The following is an 18,755-nucleotide window of genomic DNA, read 5'->3' on the forward strand; positions in this document are numbered from 1 at the left end:
TGCTTTCAAGGTAGTCTTCGTTTTGCCTTCTTTATTGGCGCTTTGCCTTTTGCTATGCCATTCTTTATGTTGTTTCCTATTATCTTCAGACTCATCCTCCTGTTTTCTGAAGGATGTTCTTTTAGCTCTAATAGCCGCCTTCATCAGTATTTTTGTTTGATTCTCCAGGAAATCTGCATCAGTTATCTCGACTGCTGCCAAAGGGAGTGCAGCAGACACAGTCGCCACAGAATACTTAGGTAAGGGAAATAGGGTTGAGAGAACTTTCTAGTTTGTCACACTGATCAATGCATCTTCTTAGGTGTTGGTAAGATAACAAAGCTCCTTTCTCTTTAATTCTCTCTCCCCCCTTGCCTATGTAACCAGTCTTTTATTTTTTTTTTTTATAATTCTTTATTCATTTTCATATTTTACATGAAGTGTACAAAATATTGAGTTACAACTAATGAATACACAATATCACTTTTATATCTATTACATAATATTCTGAACAAATTTTTTTTAATCCCCTCTCCCACCCCCCACCCTTCAAGTACTTTCCAATCACCTTATACATATTGTATACCATATTATAACATGTTATGTAAAATTATTTTCACTACCCCCCCTCCATGTGTGCCATAAAGAAGACAAGATAAAGAAGAAGATAAATCCTACTATTCATTCAGTACAATACTTTGTCAATGGCCCCCATATTTTTATAAATTTAGGATATGTCCCTCTTTGTATTGCTATTACTCTTTCCATTTTGAATATATGACAAATTGTATTCCACCAAAATGTATAATTAAGGTTACTATGATTCTTCCAGTTATTGGTTATATGCTGAATGGCAACCCCTGTCATGACTAGTAAAAGCTTGTTATTTTCTGGTGAAATTTGACTTTTTTTTCTCATCATTCCAAATAACACTGTATCATATGATATTGCTACATGATTTTCCATCAATTTATTAATTTGTGGCCAAATTGCATTCCAAAAACTTTTAATGTAGGGACAATGATACAGTAAATGATCCAACGTCCCAGGTTCCAGATTACAGTGCCAGCATTTATTGGACTTAGAACTATCTAATTTTTGCAAACGTGTAGGGGTCCAAAAAGCTCTATGTAATAAAAAGAACCAAGTTTGTCTCATAGATGCTGACACTGTACATCTCATTCTCCAAGACCAAATTAGTGGCCATTGAGATGCAGTAATTTGATGCTTAATCTCAATGCTCCAAATGTCTCTTAGACCATTTTTTGGTTTTTTATTCAAATATCCAGATATTAATTTATACCACAATGCGGCTTGATGCCCTAGGAAGTCTGCTTGGAAGCATAAGAACTCTAAACTATATTGATTATTCAATGTTTTCCATTCAGGGAACCCAACCTGAATGGCCTGCTTCAATTGCAACCATTTAAAACTTTGTTTTTTACTAAGACCAAATCTATGTTGCAATTGTGAAAATTCCAGCAGTTTACCTTCCGAAATAACATCATTCAGAGATCTAATGCCTGCAATAATCCAGTCCTTCCAAAGGATTTGAGCTCCGCCAATTTTAATCTTGGAGTTTATCCATAAAGACTGATTAGTTGACTTGTTTATTGGGACAGGTGTTAATTTACTAATAAACCTTAACGTTTTCCAAGTATCCATTAATATCTTATTTTCTCTGTATCTTCTAGGCATGTTGATACTTGGAAGATGAACTAAATTTAGGGGAAACATAAGGCGCCATTCCAAATATAACCAATCCGGTGCATTATCTATCAGTTCTGGGAGGATCCAATACATACCCTGACGTAAAATATAGGCTTGATGTTACCTATAAAAATTTGGAAAATTTACCCCTCCCTCCTTAATTGATTTTTGCAAAGATACCAAAGCTATTCTATGCGTTTTACCAAGCCAAAGAAATTTCGTTAAAATGCTATTAAGCTTTTTATAAAAGGACCCCTGAAAATAAATAGGTATCATACTCATTTGGTAGCAAACTACAGGCAAGATCATCATTTTAATAGTTTGAACTCTCCCCCACCAAGAAAGATGTAACGGATTCCATTGCTCACATAACTCTGTAACTCTTTTCAATACAAATTTTTCATTTTCTTTTACTGTATCTTCAATTGTATTTTTAACTTGAATGCCAAGATATTTAAATCCTTCTTCTTTCCATATGAACGGAAAAGCGTCAAATAATCCTTTTACACAATGAACATTTAAAGGTATAAGTTCAGACTTACTCCAATTAATTTTATAACCTGAAAATTTGCCAAACATATCAATTAATTCCAATAGACAAGATAAGGTAGACTCTGGATTCCTCAAATAAAGTAAAATATCATCCGCATAAGCCGAAATTTTATATTCCATATCAGAATATGGAATACCCTGTATCCCCCTTGCTTGCTGTATTGCTAACAATAAGGGTTCTAATACAACATCAAATAACAAAGGAGATAAAGGACAACCTTGTCTAACTCCCCTCTGCAATTGAAAACCATCAGATATCATATTATTAATATTTAATCTTGCAATCGGGAAGCTATACAATGTTTTTACCATTTGTATAAATCCAGAACCTATACCAAACCATTCTAAAGCCTGATACATAAAATTCCATTCTACCCTATCAAACGCTTTTTCTGCATCCAAGGAAACTGTAAAAGCCGGTTCATCCATTTTTTTTGGATAAATTTTAACATATGAAACAATAATCTAGAGTTATTAGAGGAATTAGCAACGAAACCCGTCTGATGCGTGTCTATAATATGTGGGAGAGCTTTGGCTAATCTCAAAGCCAAAATTTTCGCCAAAAGTTTATTATCCACATTTATTAAAGATATAGGCCTGTAGTCTGAAACCAAAGTAGGATCTTTATTTGGCTTAGGCAAAACAATTACTATTGATTCAGCCATAGTACCTTTAATATCACCTTTTATAAGTTGTGTCTGATATAAATTTAGTAAATATGGGGAAAGGACATTTTGAAATGTTTTATAAAATTCTACTGTATAACCATCACCACCTGGAGCGGATCCAACTCTAAGAGATCTCAACGCTGTTTCTAATTCTTTTAATGATATAGGTTCATCTAAACTCCGTTTTATATGATCAGGAACCTTAGGTCCAATAATTAAATCTAAAAAATTTTTACCATCTTTTTGCCTCTCCAAATAAGGCTCGGAAGAATACAGGTCCTTATAAAATTTTAGAAATTGCTTTAAAATTATATCCGTTTGATTGGTTATTATACCATTATCATCTTTTATACCATTAATGTTAGTTCTTCTTTTTTTTGCTTTAAGATAATTTGCCAATAATCTTCCCACCTTATTAGAATTTCCATAATACATTGTCTGTTTGGAAAACAAGTCTCTTCTTATCATTTTTGAAGCTAATTCGTTATATTTACCTTTTGCTTTCAAAAGAGCTTGTAATACATCATGTTCCCATTTGCTTACCAATTTAGTTTCTAGTATTTTAATTTCTTTTTCTAACTCTATATACTGTTTTTTAATCTGTTTCCTAACAAAAGCCGAATATGATATAATATGACCTCTCATAGTCGCTTTAAAAGCGTCCCATACATTTTCAATAGATGTATCTTCCACTAAATTAATTTGAAAGAAATCACTAATTTGTGTTTTAAAATTTTCCAAAAATTTTTCATCCACAAGCAATGCATTATCAAATCTCCAAAGAGGTCTTCTATTTTCTAATTGATCTAATTGTAAATCTATCCATACTCCCGCATGATCCGAAATGATAATGGGATCAATGGAAGCCTTAATCACTTGCTGCACCTTATGTGATGAAATAAAAATATAATCTATTCTTGAAAATGATTTATGAACCTGTGAACAAAATGAAAATTCCTGATCTTTAAAATGAAGAATACGCCATATATCCTTCAAATCACATGATTGAACCAAATTATCTAAACCTAAAGATTTTATACTTTTACCTGGTTTTTTACCATTAATGGATCCATTACAGCATTAAAATCTCCAGCCACCACTAAATTAGAAGCAGCCAGTGGTAACAACATACTCTGCAATTTTTTAAAGAATTCTGATTGATTCGAATTAGGGGCATATATATTGAACAACGTCAGGGCATTATTTCCCATACTTATATCAACATGTAGCCATCTTCCATGTGGGTCCGAATTTACTATCTTAAAATTGGTCATACACTTTTTATTTATAAGAACTGCTACTCCTGCTTTTTTACCCTCTGCTGGAGCAAAAAAACATTCTTTCACCCACCCACCCGTTAGTTTCTGTGATTCCTTTATATTAAGATGGGTCTCCTGCAGACAATAAACATCCGCGTTTTGCTTCTTTAAAAATGATAATACCTTTTTCCTTTTGATTACATGATTCAGGCCATTGACATTAATAGAAAATATCTTAAAAGACATAATATATTTTATACTCCTTATCATAATCTTCCTCTTCCCTTCTTCCATTACTAAGATCTAAAAAACTTCTCCCCATGGCACACATTCTTACCTCCAAATTACCCAATCCCTTATTAATCTTTTCCTTAATCATCCTAGTAATATCTTTAATACCCACCTTCTTCCCACCCCTCCCTCCCCAATATAATGACTGCTTAAGGACACACATTGGACAGTAATCCCAACTTCCCCCCTCTCCCCCAGGCAACCAATATTTATTAATAACCCCTTTATCCTTTATTGAGACAAACTCACTACCTCTCCACAATATATCTAATTATATCTCTCTTCTTTTTCCATTTTAAAGTAATTAATTTCTCTATCTATTATTTAACCTTTAGTCACATAACCATATTTATTTCCTAACATTCCATTAATGCATTTTTATCATTTCACCAATCTCTAATTCATTCCCCCAACATTTTATTTCATTCAAGAAAATTCTATCATAGTCATATATTTACCGTATTTTCGCGGATATAACGCGCGCGTTATATGCGTTTTTACCTACCGCGCATACCCCTCGCGCGTTATATGCCTGAGCGCGGTATACAAAAGTTTTTAAACATAGTTCCCACCCCGCCCGACGCCCGATTCACCCCCCCAGCAGGACCGCTCGCACCCCCACCCCGAACGACCGCTCGCACGCGCTCGCACCCGCATCCACGATCGGAGCAAGAGGGAGCCCAAGCCCTCTTGCCCGGCCGACTCTCCGACGTCCGATACATCCCCCCCCCCCCGGCAGGACCACTCGCACCCCCACCCCGAAGGACCGCCGACTTCCCGACAATATCGGGCCAGAAGGGAGCCCAAACCCTCCTGGCCACGGCGACCCCCTAACCCCACCCCGCACTACATTACGGGCAGGAGGGATCCCAGGCCCTCCTGCCCTCGACGCAAACCCCCCTCCCTCCCCAACGACCGCCCCCCCAGCCGACCCGCGACCCCCCTGGCCGACCCCCACGACCCCCCCACCCCTCTTCCCTGTACCTTTGGTAGTTGGCCGGACAGACGGGAGCCAAACCCGCCTGTCCGGCAGGCAGCCAACGAAGGAATGAGGCCGGATTGGCCCATCCGTCCTAAAGCTCCGCCTACTGGTGGGGCCTAAGGCGCGTGGGCCAATCAGAATAGGCCCTGGAGCCTTAGGTCCCACCTGGGGGCGCGGCCTGAGGCATATGGGCCCAACCCGACCATGTGTCTCAGGCCGCGCCCCCAGGTGGGACCTAAGGCTCCAGGGCCTATTCTGATTGGCCCACGCGCCTTAGGCCCCACCAGTAGGCGGAGCTTTAGGACGGATGGGCCAATCCGGCCTCATTCCTTCGTTGGCTACCTGCCGGACAGGCGGGTTTGGCTCCCGTCTGTCCGGCCAACTACCAAAGGTACGGGGAAGAGGGGTGGGGGGGGCGGGGGGGTCGGCCGGGGGGGTCGCGGGCCGGCTGGGGGGGCGGTCGGAGGTGCTTGGGGGGGGCGGTCGTTGGGGGGGGAGGGGGGTTTGCGTCGAGGGCAGGAGGGCCTGGGATCCCTCCTGCCCGTAATGTAGTGCGGGGTGGGGTTAGGGGGTCGCCGTGGCCAGGAGGGTTTGGGCTCCCTTCTGGCCCAACTACACAAAGGTACGGGGAAGGCGGGTGGGGGTGTCGTGGGGGTCGGCCAGGGGGGTTGCGGGTCGGCTGGGGGACGGGCGGAGGTTCTTGGGGGGGGCGGTCGTTGGGGGGAGGGGGTTTGCGTCGAGGGCAGGAGGGCCTGGGATCCCTCCTGCCCGTAATGTAGTGCGGGGTGGGGTTAGGGGGTCGCCGTGGCCAGGAGGGTTTGGGCTCCCTCCTGGCCCGATATTGTTGGGGAGTCGGCGGTCCTTCGGGGTGAGGGTGCGAGTGGTCCTGCCGGGGGGGGGGATGTATCGTACGTCGGGGGGGGGGGGGCATCAGGCTTTCAGGATGGGGACAGACCTTCAAGGGGGGACAGGACTTCAAGGGGGGACAGTGCACGGAAAGTCAGGGGGGGTGAACGGAGAGTCGGGACAGCGCACGGAAAGTCAGGGCAGTGCACGGAAGTCAGGGGGGGTGAACGGAGAGTCGGGACAGCGCACGGAAAGTCAGGGCGGGCGAAAGGAGCATCGGGCATCATGCGCGGTATACCCGTGAGCGCGGTATACAAAAGTTTTTGTACATGTCATTGTGATTTCTGCGCGCTATACCCGTGTGCGCGTTTTACACGGGTGCGCGTTATATCCGCGAAAATACGGTAATAAAAAGTATCATTTTCCTATATCTTATATTATCTAATCCATCTTCTCCTATCCTCCTTTAAATATCCAACAACAAATATCCATCTCTTCATATATTTCTGTTAAAAAAAAAATTTCAATTTTATAAGTTTTTATTCCCTATTTGTATTTAAACATTTTTATTTCATTTTCAAAATAATTTTTTTCCCCTTTTTTTATATTCCCTCTTCTCCAAATTAAATCCAATCTTTTTAAAACTATATTATCACAACATCAATCTTTACATTCCTTCAGCTACCAATAAATTCTTATGTATCTTTCTTTTATATTATTCATTTTCCTTTCCTTTACTTGCATTTAAATATCATATAACTTGTCCTTTCTATCATTAGTCCATTCTGCAATCTTTTCCTTATTGTCCTTTCATTCTTTACTTTCTCCTTTTCTGACTTATTAAATAAACTGAACTTTCATATTTATTTCTTATCTCCATCCATCCATTCTTAAAGACTTTTGACTGCCAATTGTCATTCTTTTTTTTTTTTTTTTATAATATCCTTTTAGTCTATCAGTCCTGCTTTCTTCTTCACATCTATTTATTTTCCTATTCAGTCTTCACTTTTCCTTTTGTGTTAATTTGTCCAGTCCTTTAATCCTTCTTGTTCATTCTTTACTCCAACCATCCATCTTTCAGTCTCCTAAAAGTTCAGTCTAATAACTTCACTTTAATGTCTTTCCAGTCTATCCTTCTTTCTACTTTTTTTTACATTCTTTTATTTTCTTTTTCACTTGTTCATTTTTATTTCCTGTTCTTTGTTGCATATTCTTCTTTTTCCAACAAACAAAAGTCCCATAGTTCTTTATATTTAATTTTTTGTTCAATATCCACCAATCCAGTCTTAGTATTTATCCCTTCATTTCAACACCCATTGTGCTAAAATGACATAGGTTCTGATTTTGAAAGAAAGGTCTTTAGTTTTTCCGGATCAACAAAATACAAAGATTTATCCCCACAAGATACCCTCATTTTTGCTGGGTAATATAACCCATACTTGTATCCTTTTTCCTTTAATTGAGATCTCAGATCAAGGAATTTCTTCCTAATATTTGCTGTATTTCTAGCAAAGTCTGGTAAAAACCATATTTTGGATCCTTTATAGTTTAAGTTTTTATCTTTTTTGGCAGCATTTAAAATTTCTATTGCTTGCTGGTATCTTAACATCTTGAATATTAATGGTCTTGGTCTCCCTTGATTTTCCAGACTCTTTATTGGAATCCTGTGCGCCCGTTCTATTTCCAAAGGCTGTTTGAAATCCAACTGCAATAATCTAGGAATTACATTTTCTAAAAACTGTATTGCATTTTTCCCTTCCAAATTTTCCTGTATTCCAAAAAGTTTTATATTCTTTCTTCTTCCACGGTTTTCGTAATCTTCCAGCTGACTTTTCAATTGAATTATTTCCAAACTGTCATTTTTGCATCTTTTTCCTTCACATTCTAAGCTCTCCATTTTAACTTCTAACTCTGTTGTTCTTTTATTAGCTACTTCCATTTGTCTGTGTATATTCAGGATTTCTTCCTTCAGTTCTGCCATATTACTCACAGTCTCTGTCAGCATTTGTTTGATTTGCCTCAGTTCCCCCATAACTTCAGCTTTGCTTAACTCCTCTGATACATCAGCAGGAAGCGGAACCTTACTCGGGGTAATTTGATCCTGCTTCTGCCTTTTCACAGCCCCTCCGGTTTCATTCTTACTCTGTCGGGTGCTCGCCATGCTCCCGCTGTCCTCTCCGATGTTTTCAGCCGAAAACAGTTTAAAAGGAAATCTTTATTAATTCAACGGTTGCCCAGGTAAGAGGAGCGCTGCGATCACACAACCATTTTGTGTGCGCGCTAAGCCACGCCCCTAAATGGCCTGTAACCAGTCTTTTAGAAATATGTACTGATCCTCCACCACCAGGTGCTGCATACTGCCAGGTGCTGCTCCACCACTAGTGCTGCATACTGCCCCCTTCTTCCATCACTCAGAGCTCAGCTATATGAGGGACATTTCAGACTGGCCTGGCTTCTCTAGGATCTGCTTTTAAACATGTACCAAAAATATGCTGGAAGAAGACTTTAGTCTTGACCTAAAGTAGTGCTGTTTATTTCTAGTCTGAGGCTTAGATCTTAAGGTCAGTCAATCATATTTATTCCACTGATCACAAGTGTTTCGCAGTGGATTCCATATTCAACATATGCTGCAATAGATTAAGGAACATAAACTAATGCTATATACATGAATGACTTTTACATATTTGTTTGGCTGAAACCCAAATCTGTTCATAGCTGGAGTTGACAGTCCTTGGGTTTAAAGACTCATGCATGGATCTGGCCATAAGGAGTCTCAGTTACAGTTGTTGGTAACTGCAGGCTTGTGAAGTTATGTGAAGCTGGAAATGTGTTACTCTCCATGCCAATATTTGCTAAGATCTGCTTTCCCAAGCGAGTCCCTGTGCTGCTCTTTCACCCTCTTTTGCTCACTTTATTATACACTGCTGCACTATAAGCCCTTCAGTGTAGGGACTCTCAGCAACTATTGCTCTTCTCATTCTTTCGTTGGTTACTATTATATGTGACCCTTGTATTCATCTCTGTAGCTGTTTTCTCTTCCGCTTCAGAGTAATGCTGCAGTAACCTTGTCATTCGCCTCATCTTTTTATCAAATTAAACTAACCACTTAATCCACTGTAATTGATGCACATTTTAATAGCTAGAATGTTATGCTTTCTATAGTTGCTAACTTTGTCTACTATTGAGCCAAAAACAGCCAAATTACAGTTATTGCTTTTGTGAACCTCACAGGGAAAACTACCTGTTTATCTGCTCCTGTCCCAAGTGCCTGGAGCAGGCTGAAGATGTTAGTGTGACCTCTGACGAAGAGGAGGAACCTGAGGGAGAGACGGATGATGCTGAATTAGAAGATGAAATGACAGATGTGTGATATGGCGAGAGGAAACACCATTGATAAATGGCTTTACTATGGCACACAGGATCGGCAGAGGTGTCACCATGGGATTAACACACAGTCCTGTAAATCCTGTCCCATTTGCTCACCTCACTCCTTCCCATAATCAGCTCTCACCCTGGGCCAGGGAAAGGAAGGCAGCTGGATAAAAAAAAAAAAAAAAAGCAGTCAGAACTCGAACTTCATTTCCAAATTGTACGTAGTATTAAGAAAAGGTTCAATGAACTGCAAGCAAAGTTAAAATGTGGTGTCCTATATTGCTGCTGCTGCTGCAAATCTTAGGATGCAGTAGCTCAGCACTGATGTAGCCTCAGCTGAGTTTGTGCCAGATTACTCTAGCTCCAATCCTTTTAGGATTTCTTGAACCTTCAGAAATGTACCCTAACTTTATACTATGGCTCCTAATGACTAACAAGCTGCTTATTCTGTTCTCAGGCCCAGTTGGGTAACCACAGCTTTATCAGATATTTCAGAGCTGGAGGAAAGGGAAGTTTCTTGGGAGCTTTCCAGAGAACTTTGGCATTGCCACATTTTTTTCCAGCTTTCTGGAAGGCCTCGTTTGCAGTCTGCTTTTCCTCTGGGAGCTCCTGTTCCCAAGCAGCAGCAACTCTAATGTTTCAGGGCCTATATCACCTGAGTTCCAGCATGGTTGAACTGCCCTTGTGGGAACCTGTTCGGAGCACAGCCTCCCTTTTATACCATGTGTCCATTGTCAGGGTTCAATTGACTGAGGCTGCTAATATAAGTTTTGATCCTGCTGTCCCAGTTTACATGCTTTGCCCATCAGGGATTTGCATACTTAAGGTGCTGTCTCTTCTTTGATGCTGGATATTATTAATAAGAAAGGAAACTCATGAAGGATGGAATGAAATTGTCATATGCAAAGCTGTCTCACATATACTGTGTAGTGAGATGTGCTACAAACCATATTGGTAAGCATCCAGGGCTGGGGGAGGGGGGGGAATCAGGCACTAGGACCATTTAGCAAAGAGGCTAGGCCACTTCCATACTTTGCAGTTGACCTGCTGATGCAGTAAAGCAAACTTTGTATGGAAGAAGCAGAAAGTGGTGCATTTCTATTAGCAACTCATGGTGCTCAGGAGAGGCAGTTAGTCTTCATTTTTTAATGGGTCATATGAAACCAAGGTGTGACCCAACTCTTGTGGTGACATAAAGTTGGGTTTGAAACATTTAGTATTTCAGGACCCTGAATGTGGGAAATAGCACTTAACACAGGACAAGTTATATCTGCATGCCTTTATTCTTTGACAGTTTTTACCATATGAGTATAGGAATAGTTAACTAGAAACAAAGTTCAGGTTAATGGATTGTATGAAAAGTATAATATGAAAGGTATAATATGAAATATGAAAGGTATGTCATAGTATAATGAGAAAGCCTAGGGCTGTTTGGCAGAGGAGCTAGTAATGCCTTTTCCCAGCTTCTATAAGGCACACCTAATAAAACACTTAACAAAACTGTGTCTGCAGAGGCAAAAATACTTAGTGGGTCAGACTTTTAATTAATTATAAAACATCTCCATATTCTCCCCATCGTTCTTTATAAGGTGTGTCCAGTTAGCTGCAGTTAGGTTTAAGTGGGGTATAAGTTTTTAAATAAATAAATAAAATCAGGCACCGGTATACAGAATAATACCAGTTAACTTGGTTAATTGGCACTTGGTGATAAGAGTCAATAAATGGCTTTAGAAAGAATTTACTGGCATTAATGTGCATTTATGCACGTAACTGACATGATTTGTATAAATATAGTGTCTAATTTCTATGGTGCCTAACTGAAAGGGAGCATTTATATGGGAGGAATGGGGGCAGATTGCATCCTTGCTTGCAAAACGTATTGTAAGTTGAGTGTTAAGTGCCAGCATTTACCCCCTTATAAAGATGGTGTTAAGTGGTTATGCCTAAATTTAGGCACATTGCTGCAGACATTTAGTAGCATTTTATAGCCTAAACTAGGCACTAGCGCTGCCAGATTCACAATTCAAATCAATTCACTGATTCAGTTTGACTGAATTGATTCGAATTGAGTTGTTATTAAAAAAACAGGGCTTACCAATTTAGGTTTGCGCTTGGGCTTTCCCTCTGCCAGAGTCCTTCCTTCTGCTGTAACTTCCTGTTTTCCAAAATAGGAAGTTACAGCAGAAGGAAGGACTCTGGCAGAGGGAAAACCCAAGCGCAGCAATACAGAGCTTTTGTTCTCAAGCAAGGGGGGGGAAGTGAAGACAATGCACCTGCAAGAGCCATGCCTTTGTGGATACCCCCCTTCCCTTCTCCAGTACTGGGCCAGAAACACTGCTGCCATACAGTAACTCTTTGATACAGCCAGAGAGGTGTTAGCTTCAGTGAGTTGCAGTATCAGCAGCAAGTCCCACATGCTACCTGCCACTAACCTAAAAGTCTCTCCACAGCAGACTTCTGGGTTAGTGGCAGACAGCATACAGGAACCGCTGCTGATACTGGGACCCGATGAAGCAAGGCTAAGGGGAAAGAGAGTACAGGAGAGAAGAAGGAAAGATGCTGGCATGGGGAGAGAAAGGAAAGATGCTGCAGATGGGAGGAGAGAGGAAGAATTGAGAAGGAGAAATCCTGCATATGGTGGAAGGGAGGGAAATATGCATAGAGAAGACAGGGAGAAATGTTGGACATAGCTTGTAGGGCAGGGAGAGATGGTGTATGGGGGGAGAGAAAGAAACGTTGCAAATGATAATGGAGAAGAATAGAGAGGTTTGACTCAGGGCACAAGTCAGAGGCAAGAGAGAGGGTAGACAGTGGGAAAGAAACAGAAATGTTGGATATGATAGTGGAAGGAAAGGTACAGAGATAGAAGATGAATGGTGAACAAGGAGAAAAAAGAAAATGTCAAAATGGACAGGAGACCATGGCATAAGGGTTAACAAAAGACAAACATGATTGAATAATAAAATGACCAGACAAAAGGTAGAAAAAAATTTTATTTTCTATTTTGTGATTGTCAGATTTGAAATGTGTATCCTGCCAGAGCTGGTGTTAGAAATCAAGCACGAGTTAGGACCAAAGAGAGTGAGGAAGTCTTTTTTGTTTGTTTTGTTTACATGACAACAACAGCATCGGGTTGGCAAGGACAAAGGGGGGGGGGGATTGAGGTAGGTGAAGAGGCTACAAAATAAACCCACCAGGACATTTGAAAAAAACAAACACCAAAAAACCACCCGCTTGGGTGGGAAAAGCAAATCAAATCCTCGATTCAATAGGCCAAATCAAACCAAAAAGATTTTCCCTGAATGAGGCAGCACTACTGAACACCCAGATGCTATGTATAAAATGGTCTCTTGGGCGTAGATAGTGGCAATGGTTCCTTGTGCCCTGCTTACACACTGATACATTGTTCAGTGTAATGCAACATGACACAAAATGTAAGACAGATGTCATCTCTGCTCTCTAATGGAATTAAATGTTTCTTGCTGCATTGTAAGATTACCTGAGATCTCCAGAAGTGCTGAACAATAAAGGACATTAAGTTCTGTATCGCCTGGTAGACTGGTATAGACCTTACAAATGGCTTATATGCATCACTGCTACCAGCAAGTGGAGACTGAGAACAAACTTGTATATCAGGCTAGATTCCCCCTAGCAATCCAGTCTGTCTCAGTCTCTGTAGCAGGTGGTATGACTAATTCGGCTCCCTTCTTAGTACTGTTGGAGCTTTGTTTTAGACACCTGGGTTCCCCTTTTGTGCCGGATAGAGCTTGGACGGGCCCTGTTTGGGGATCCGTCTGAACTCGGAGGTGTTAAATCCGGTGGGTCTCATGCTGGGTCCCTCCCCCCACCTTCCCATATTTTTGTAGAGGTGCCTCAGCCGACGGCCTGACCCCCTGGTTGGTCAGCCCTCCAGCTTTGAGAGCCGTGGAGTCTGTTCTGTTTAAGTTATAAAAAAAAAAAATCCTGAGGTGTGCTGTTCTGAAGGGCTCATTTCCCTTTAAAACTGCCTTTTTTTTCTGTGTTTTCTCAGGTAACCGGCACTTTTCCTTACAGCTAGGGCGCTTTTCGGCACAGTAAGCACTTTTAAAGGGAAAAAGTGCTCATTGTGCCCCAGATGCGAGGTACTTGAGTCCGGCCTGTGCAAGCGTCTTGCAGGCTGGAGCAGTGGGGTAGCCTCGTCGATAGCAGATGCCGGTGGCCAAGGCACCCTGCTGCATGTACCTCACGAGTCAGCCCTTGCCGCCAGAACAACTGGGGATTCCCTTTTCGCATTGGTCGATGCCTCAGCGTCGGGAAAGTCCCCAGGCTTTTCAGATGCGGCAGGCCACTGGAGCTCTGATTTTGGTGGGGAGAGGAACCTTAGGGTGACAGTGTCTGAAGATCTAAAGGTGAAAAAACAGTGTGACAAGGCGGTGGCTGCTGCCAGAAGGACACTGGCTGTATAAAGAGAGGTGTAGCCAGTAGAAGGAAGAAGATGTTGATGCCCCTGTACAGGTTATGGGTGAGGCCCCACTTGGAGTATTGTGTTCAGTTTTGAAGACCATATCTGTCGAAGGACATAAGAAGACTTGAAGCAGTCCAGAGGGGGGCGATGAAAATGATAGGAGGCTTGCGCCAGAAGACGTATGAAGAGAGACTGGAAGCCCTGAATATGTATACCCTAGATGAAAGGAGGAACAGGGGGATATGATTCAGACATTCAAATACTTGAAAGGTATTAACGTAGAACAAAATCTTTTCCAGAGTAAGGAAAATGGTAAAACCAGAGGACATAATTTGAGGTTGAGGGGTGGTAGATTCAAGAGCAATGTTAGGAAATTCTACTTTACAGAGAGGGTGGTGGATGCCTGGAATGCGCTCACGAGAGGTGGTGAAGAAGAAAACGGCGACGGAGTTCGAAGAAGCGTGGGATGAACACAGAGGATCTAGAATCAAAATAATATTAAATATTGAACTAATGCCAGTACTGGGCAGACTTGCGTGGTCTGTATATGACCGTTTGGGGGAGGATGGGCTGGAGAGGGCTTCAGTGGCTGGGAGGGTGTAGATGGCCTGGAGTAGGTTTTGATGGAGATTTTAGCAGTTGGAATCCAAGCACAGTACTGGGTAGAGCTTTGGATTCTTGCCCAGAAATAGCTAAGAAGAAAAAAATTAAATTGAATCAGGTTGGGCAGACTGGATGGACCATTCGGATCTTTATCTGCTGTCATCTACTATGTTAATGTGTTCTGATGTAAGCCCTTCTGGGGTCCCACCCTTAATGGGTACTGCTTTGATACGTCCCATTTGTAAGGACTATTCCAGGCGATACAGAAGGCAAAATTAGTTTTCTTTCTCTCTGTTAGCCTATAGACTGGTATAGTCTCCCACCCTGTCTGTCTTTGTGAAGTGATTGCAGGTTTTTGTTTTGCTCACGTGCAGATTTTGAGTTTTTCTGTGGGTTCTAGTATTTTTCTAGGGCCGGGGAGAAGTAAGAACAGCGACTATGGCTTAGCTAGTGAGCTGTGGGAATGTGTTCTATACCAGGATTAAGTTCTACACATGTTCCAACAGAAGTTTATAAGTATTTGTTGTTTTTTTCCATTCCTGTTCGGAGTGTGTTATACTGTTTTTTCAGTTGAAGTCTTTCCTAGATTCTGCTTGGCTATGCAGCAGAGTGGATTGCTAGGGGGGAATCTAGCCTGATATACAAGTTTGTTCTCAGTCTCCAACTGCTGCTAGCAGTGAGGCATATAATCCATTTGTAAAGACTATACAAGTCTACAGGGTAACAGAAAGAAAATTAGCAAGTAAGAACCTAAATTCTCCTTACCGCACTAATCTTTGTTGTAAACAGGAATGATAGTCTTGACTATTGGGTTAAACTCTCATTAGCTGTGAGAATTATAGAGAGCCCATTGTTTTGTTTTCATGCTCCAACTCCCATTACTCTGGAATAAACTCCACCCCCTCAGTTGGTATTAAAACTTATAGAAAGTCCTAGAGTGTAAACAGAAGGGTGTGCGGAAACTACATAAGTCTGTTCTGCTCTAAAATACAAACACTAACCCACAATGCTTTTAAATCACTACTAAACGAAACAAGGTAGAAATAAAAGGAGCCACCTACCTGTATGCCATCTGCACCAATATTGCTGTTGCTCAGTATTTACAAGTCTCTTATGCCTGAATTCTTCTTCATTCCTGCCCTTACCAGGCAGGTGCTAGAAATAAGACATCTGACTAAGAAGGCATGTCTGAAACAAAACAAATGTGGGATGATGTAATAGTGTTTAATTGCATGTATTGTTTTGGATTTTATTATTTGTAACCCACACATAACTGGGGGCTGTTGTGGGATATAGTTTTAAAAATAAATGAAATATACATCAGACAGAATGGGTGTCAAGACTACTATTCCTGTTTACAAGAGAGCTTAGCAAGGTAAAAACCTAATCTTTCCCTCTTGTGGACCAGGACTGGTAGTCTTGACCAGTGGGCTGTATCAGAGCAGTCCCTGGTTCCTAGGGTAGGACAAATGAGCCTGCTACCAGTACTGAGGACCCAAAAACAGTATCCAGCCCAGCTGCTACATCAACCCTTTAAAACTTAGTGAAGGTGTGGAGATTAGACCAAGTAGCCACCCTGCAAATCTCTAGGTAAGACTGCTCAAAAGCATGTGACACTGCAAGTGGAATGCAACTTCACTGCCACTGGAGACTGCTTTCAATATAGGTGGAAATATAGCTATCCTGATCTACCCGGATATGGTTGCTTTAGATGCTCCTCCCCTGACATTCCTAAGCACAAAGAAGTGATCAGACAGATGGAATTCGGTCACCTCCAAGTAACGAATCATAATTCTTTACACATCCAGAACATTCATCGCTCACTTGTAGTTGTGAAAGTTGGGAATTGCACTGCCTGATTTATGTGAAAACGTGACCAGTAGGACGGAAGGGTCCGTTCAAATTGAGTCAAAGAAACCACTCCAGGACAGAGCCTACAGCTCCGACATCCCTCTCGTTGACATCCCAGCCACTAAGAAAACTGTTTTAACTATCAGATCTATCAGGGATGCCTCATCCAAAGGCTTAGATGGGGCCTTTGCAAGGGCCCACAGGACCAGATTAAGGTTCCAAGATGGAAAGAACTGGCACACTGCATAAGGCTACCTTCAAAAATCTGAATACACCCAGCTAGGACACCAATGAGCCCTTGCTAACCTGTGTTCTAACACAGGAATGTCTGGCTATACATCGAAAAGCCAACCACTAGGCCTTTCTTCAGACCTTTCTGTAGGAAGTCTTGCATCACTGAAACTGGTGTCACGGATCCAAGCATTTTTGCTCACACCAGTTCCTGAAACACTTGCAATCTTTCATGTAGGCTGATAATGTGGACTGCTTAGACCTCAGAAGTATGGCAATAACTTCAGGGCCATAACCTTTATGCTCTAAGGCTTCTCTCTCAGGAGCCATGCTATAAGACCAAAGGACCCTTTGAGAGAAGATTCAGATGACAAGAAAGCCTGAGAGCATCATCCTGCAGATGTACTAAGTCCTGTGTACCATGGCCACCTCGGCCAATCTGGAGCTACCAGGCTCACTTGACCTGGGTGTGTTCTGCCTATCATTGGTCACAGTGGGAACACATACAGGAACTCCTCTGCAGGCCAGGCTCATACTTTTGGCTGAAAAAAAACAAGCTGCCTTTTTGTTGGATGCCTCCAGTGCGAGACTATGCAGTCAAAAGCACTTCAAGAGAGACCATTCCCTGGGTCCAAGGTCTGCTGACAGCAGAAGTCTGATACTGTGATGGTCAAGAGATGGGCTTCCACCCATCAACTCATTTTCCCATGCCGTCCCCGTGAGTTCTTGTCCTTGCCCCATTTCTGTAAGCTCCATCTTCATCTGCACAAGCCTCAAACACTTTAAAATCATACGTTTTTGTGGCTTATGCAGTTAAAGGCAGACTTTTTTCCAGGATCTCCACAATCTGGCATCTTGGCTTCAATGTGCTTGGCTCTGGAAGGAAGACATGGTCTTCCACCATGCTGAAACAGATCCCCAAGTATTCTAGGGACTGTGTCAGTTCCAGGTTGCTCTTTTGAAAATTGGTAATCCACCCCAGGTCTTGCAGGAGTTGTACAACTTATGCCTCTGCTTTCTCGACATCAGCCTTGGATGGAGCTTAGATCAGCCAGTCATCCAAGTATGGATACATCTGGATCATCACCTTGGTAAAGGGGCAAAGTGCCATTGCCAGACTAAATGGTAGCACAAAGAATTGGCAATGTCTCTAGTCTAGTGCATGGAACCTCAGAAAATTCCTGTGAGTTGGCAATAAAGGAATATGCAAGCAAGCCTCTGTCAAACCCAGTGTGGCTAGTACAGTATTTCCCCAGGCAACAACTGCAGTTGTGAACATAATTACGGTGTAAAAAGCTCCTAAAACTGAACTGAATATAAAGTCAACCCCCCGACTCGAATTTTGTGGTCTTCATCAGGATGGGATACTACAAAACAATAATCATACATAGTAATCATTACTAATCTTTCTCTAACCATCTCATTCAAAAACTTATCAAAATAATATAATAACCTAAATGCTAAATTAACAACCAGACGAGGTGGCAAGGTGTGGACTGGAGAGGTGCATGTGCTTATTAGCATCTAGCCCTTCACTCTTATAGGGCTGTAAACAATGATGTAAATATAAACTGACAGAGAGGGCTGGTCAAGCTACAGCTGGAACCATTCAAATTCAGTATTTAATCCCTGTGGTATTAAAGTATGCCATTTGAATATAAATCTGTGTTCCTTCACACAATCCATAGCCCTCTCAGGCTCTCTCTGCCTGGACCTACAAATCCTGCAGGGGAACCTTCACAAATTTAAGAATAACTTAAAAGACCTTCCTTTTTAACGATGCATATGACAAGTAGATGCTAGATCGCGTATAGAAGGAAGAGCATATACCCTTCCCAATGTGTTGACCTTTTATGTCCTTTCTTTCCTATTATAAATTGTATTTCCCCCCTTAATCCAATTTGTAGCTTGTAAGTCAGTAAAGTCTTGTTATTTGATGTCTTTTCCTGGATTTTAATAGTCTTAAC

The 18,755-nt window shown here is 41.6% G+C and overlaps 1 protein-coding gene across 1 annotated transcript in view; it reads left to right on the forward strand.

Moving 5' to 3' along the window:
* Positions 1-11,730, forward strand: part of SMYD5 (SMYD family member 5) — an 87,056-nt gene extending 75,326 nt beyond the window's left edge. Inside the window, exons 12-13 of the mRNA XM_033953694.1 lie at positions 169-239; positions 9,519-11,730. Coding sequence (XP_033809585.1) covers positions 169-239; positions 9,519-9,657 — 210 coding nt within the window. The 3' untranslated portion in view covers positions 9,658-11,730. The remainder of the gene's footprint in view (positions 1-168; positions 240-9,518) is intronic.
* The last annotated feature ends 7,025 nt before the right edge of the window (positions 11,731-18,755 follow it).

Source organism: Geotrypetes seraphini, chromosome 1, assembly GCF_902459505.1.
Source record: "Geotrypetes seraphini chromosome 1, aGeoSer1.1, whole genome shotgun sequence".
Lineage (NCBI taxonomy): Eukaryota > Metazoa > Chordata > Amphibia > Gymnophiona > Dermophiidae > Geotrypetes > Geotrypetes seraphini.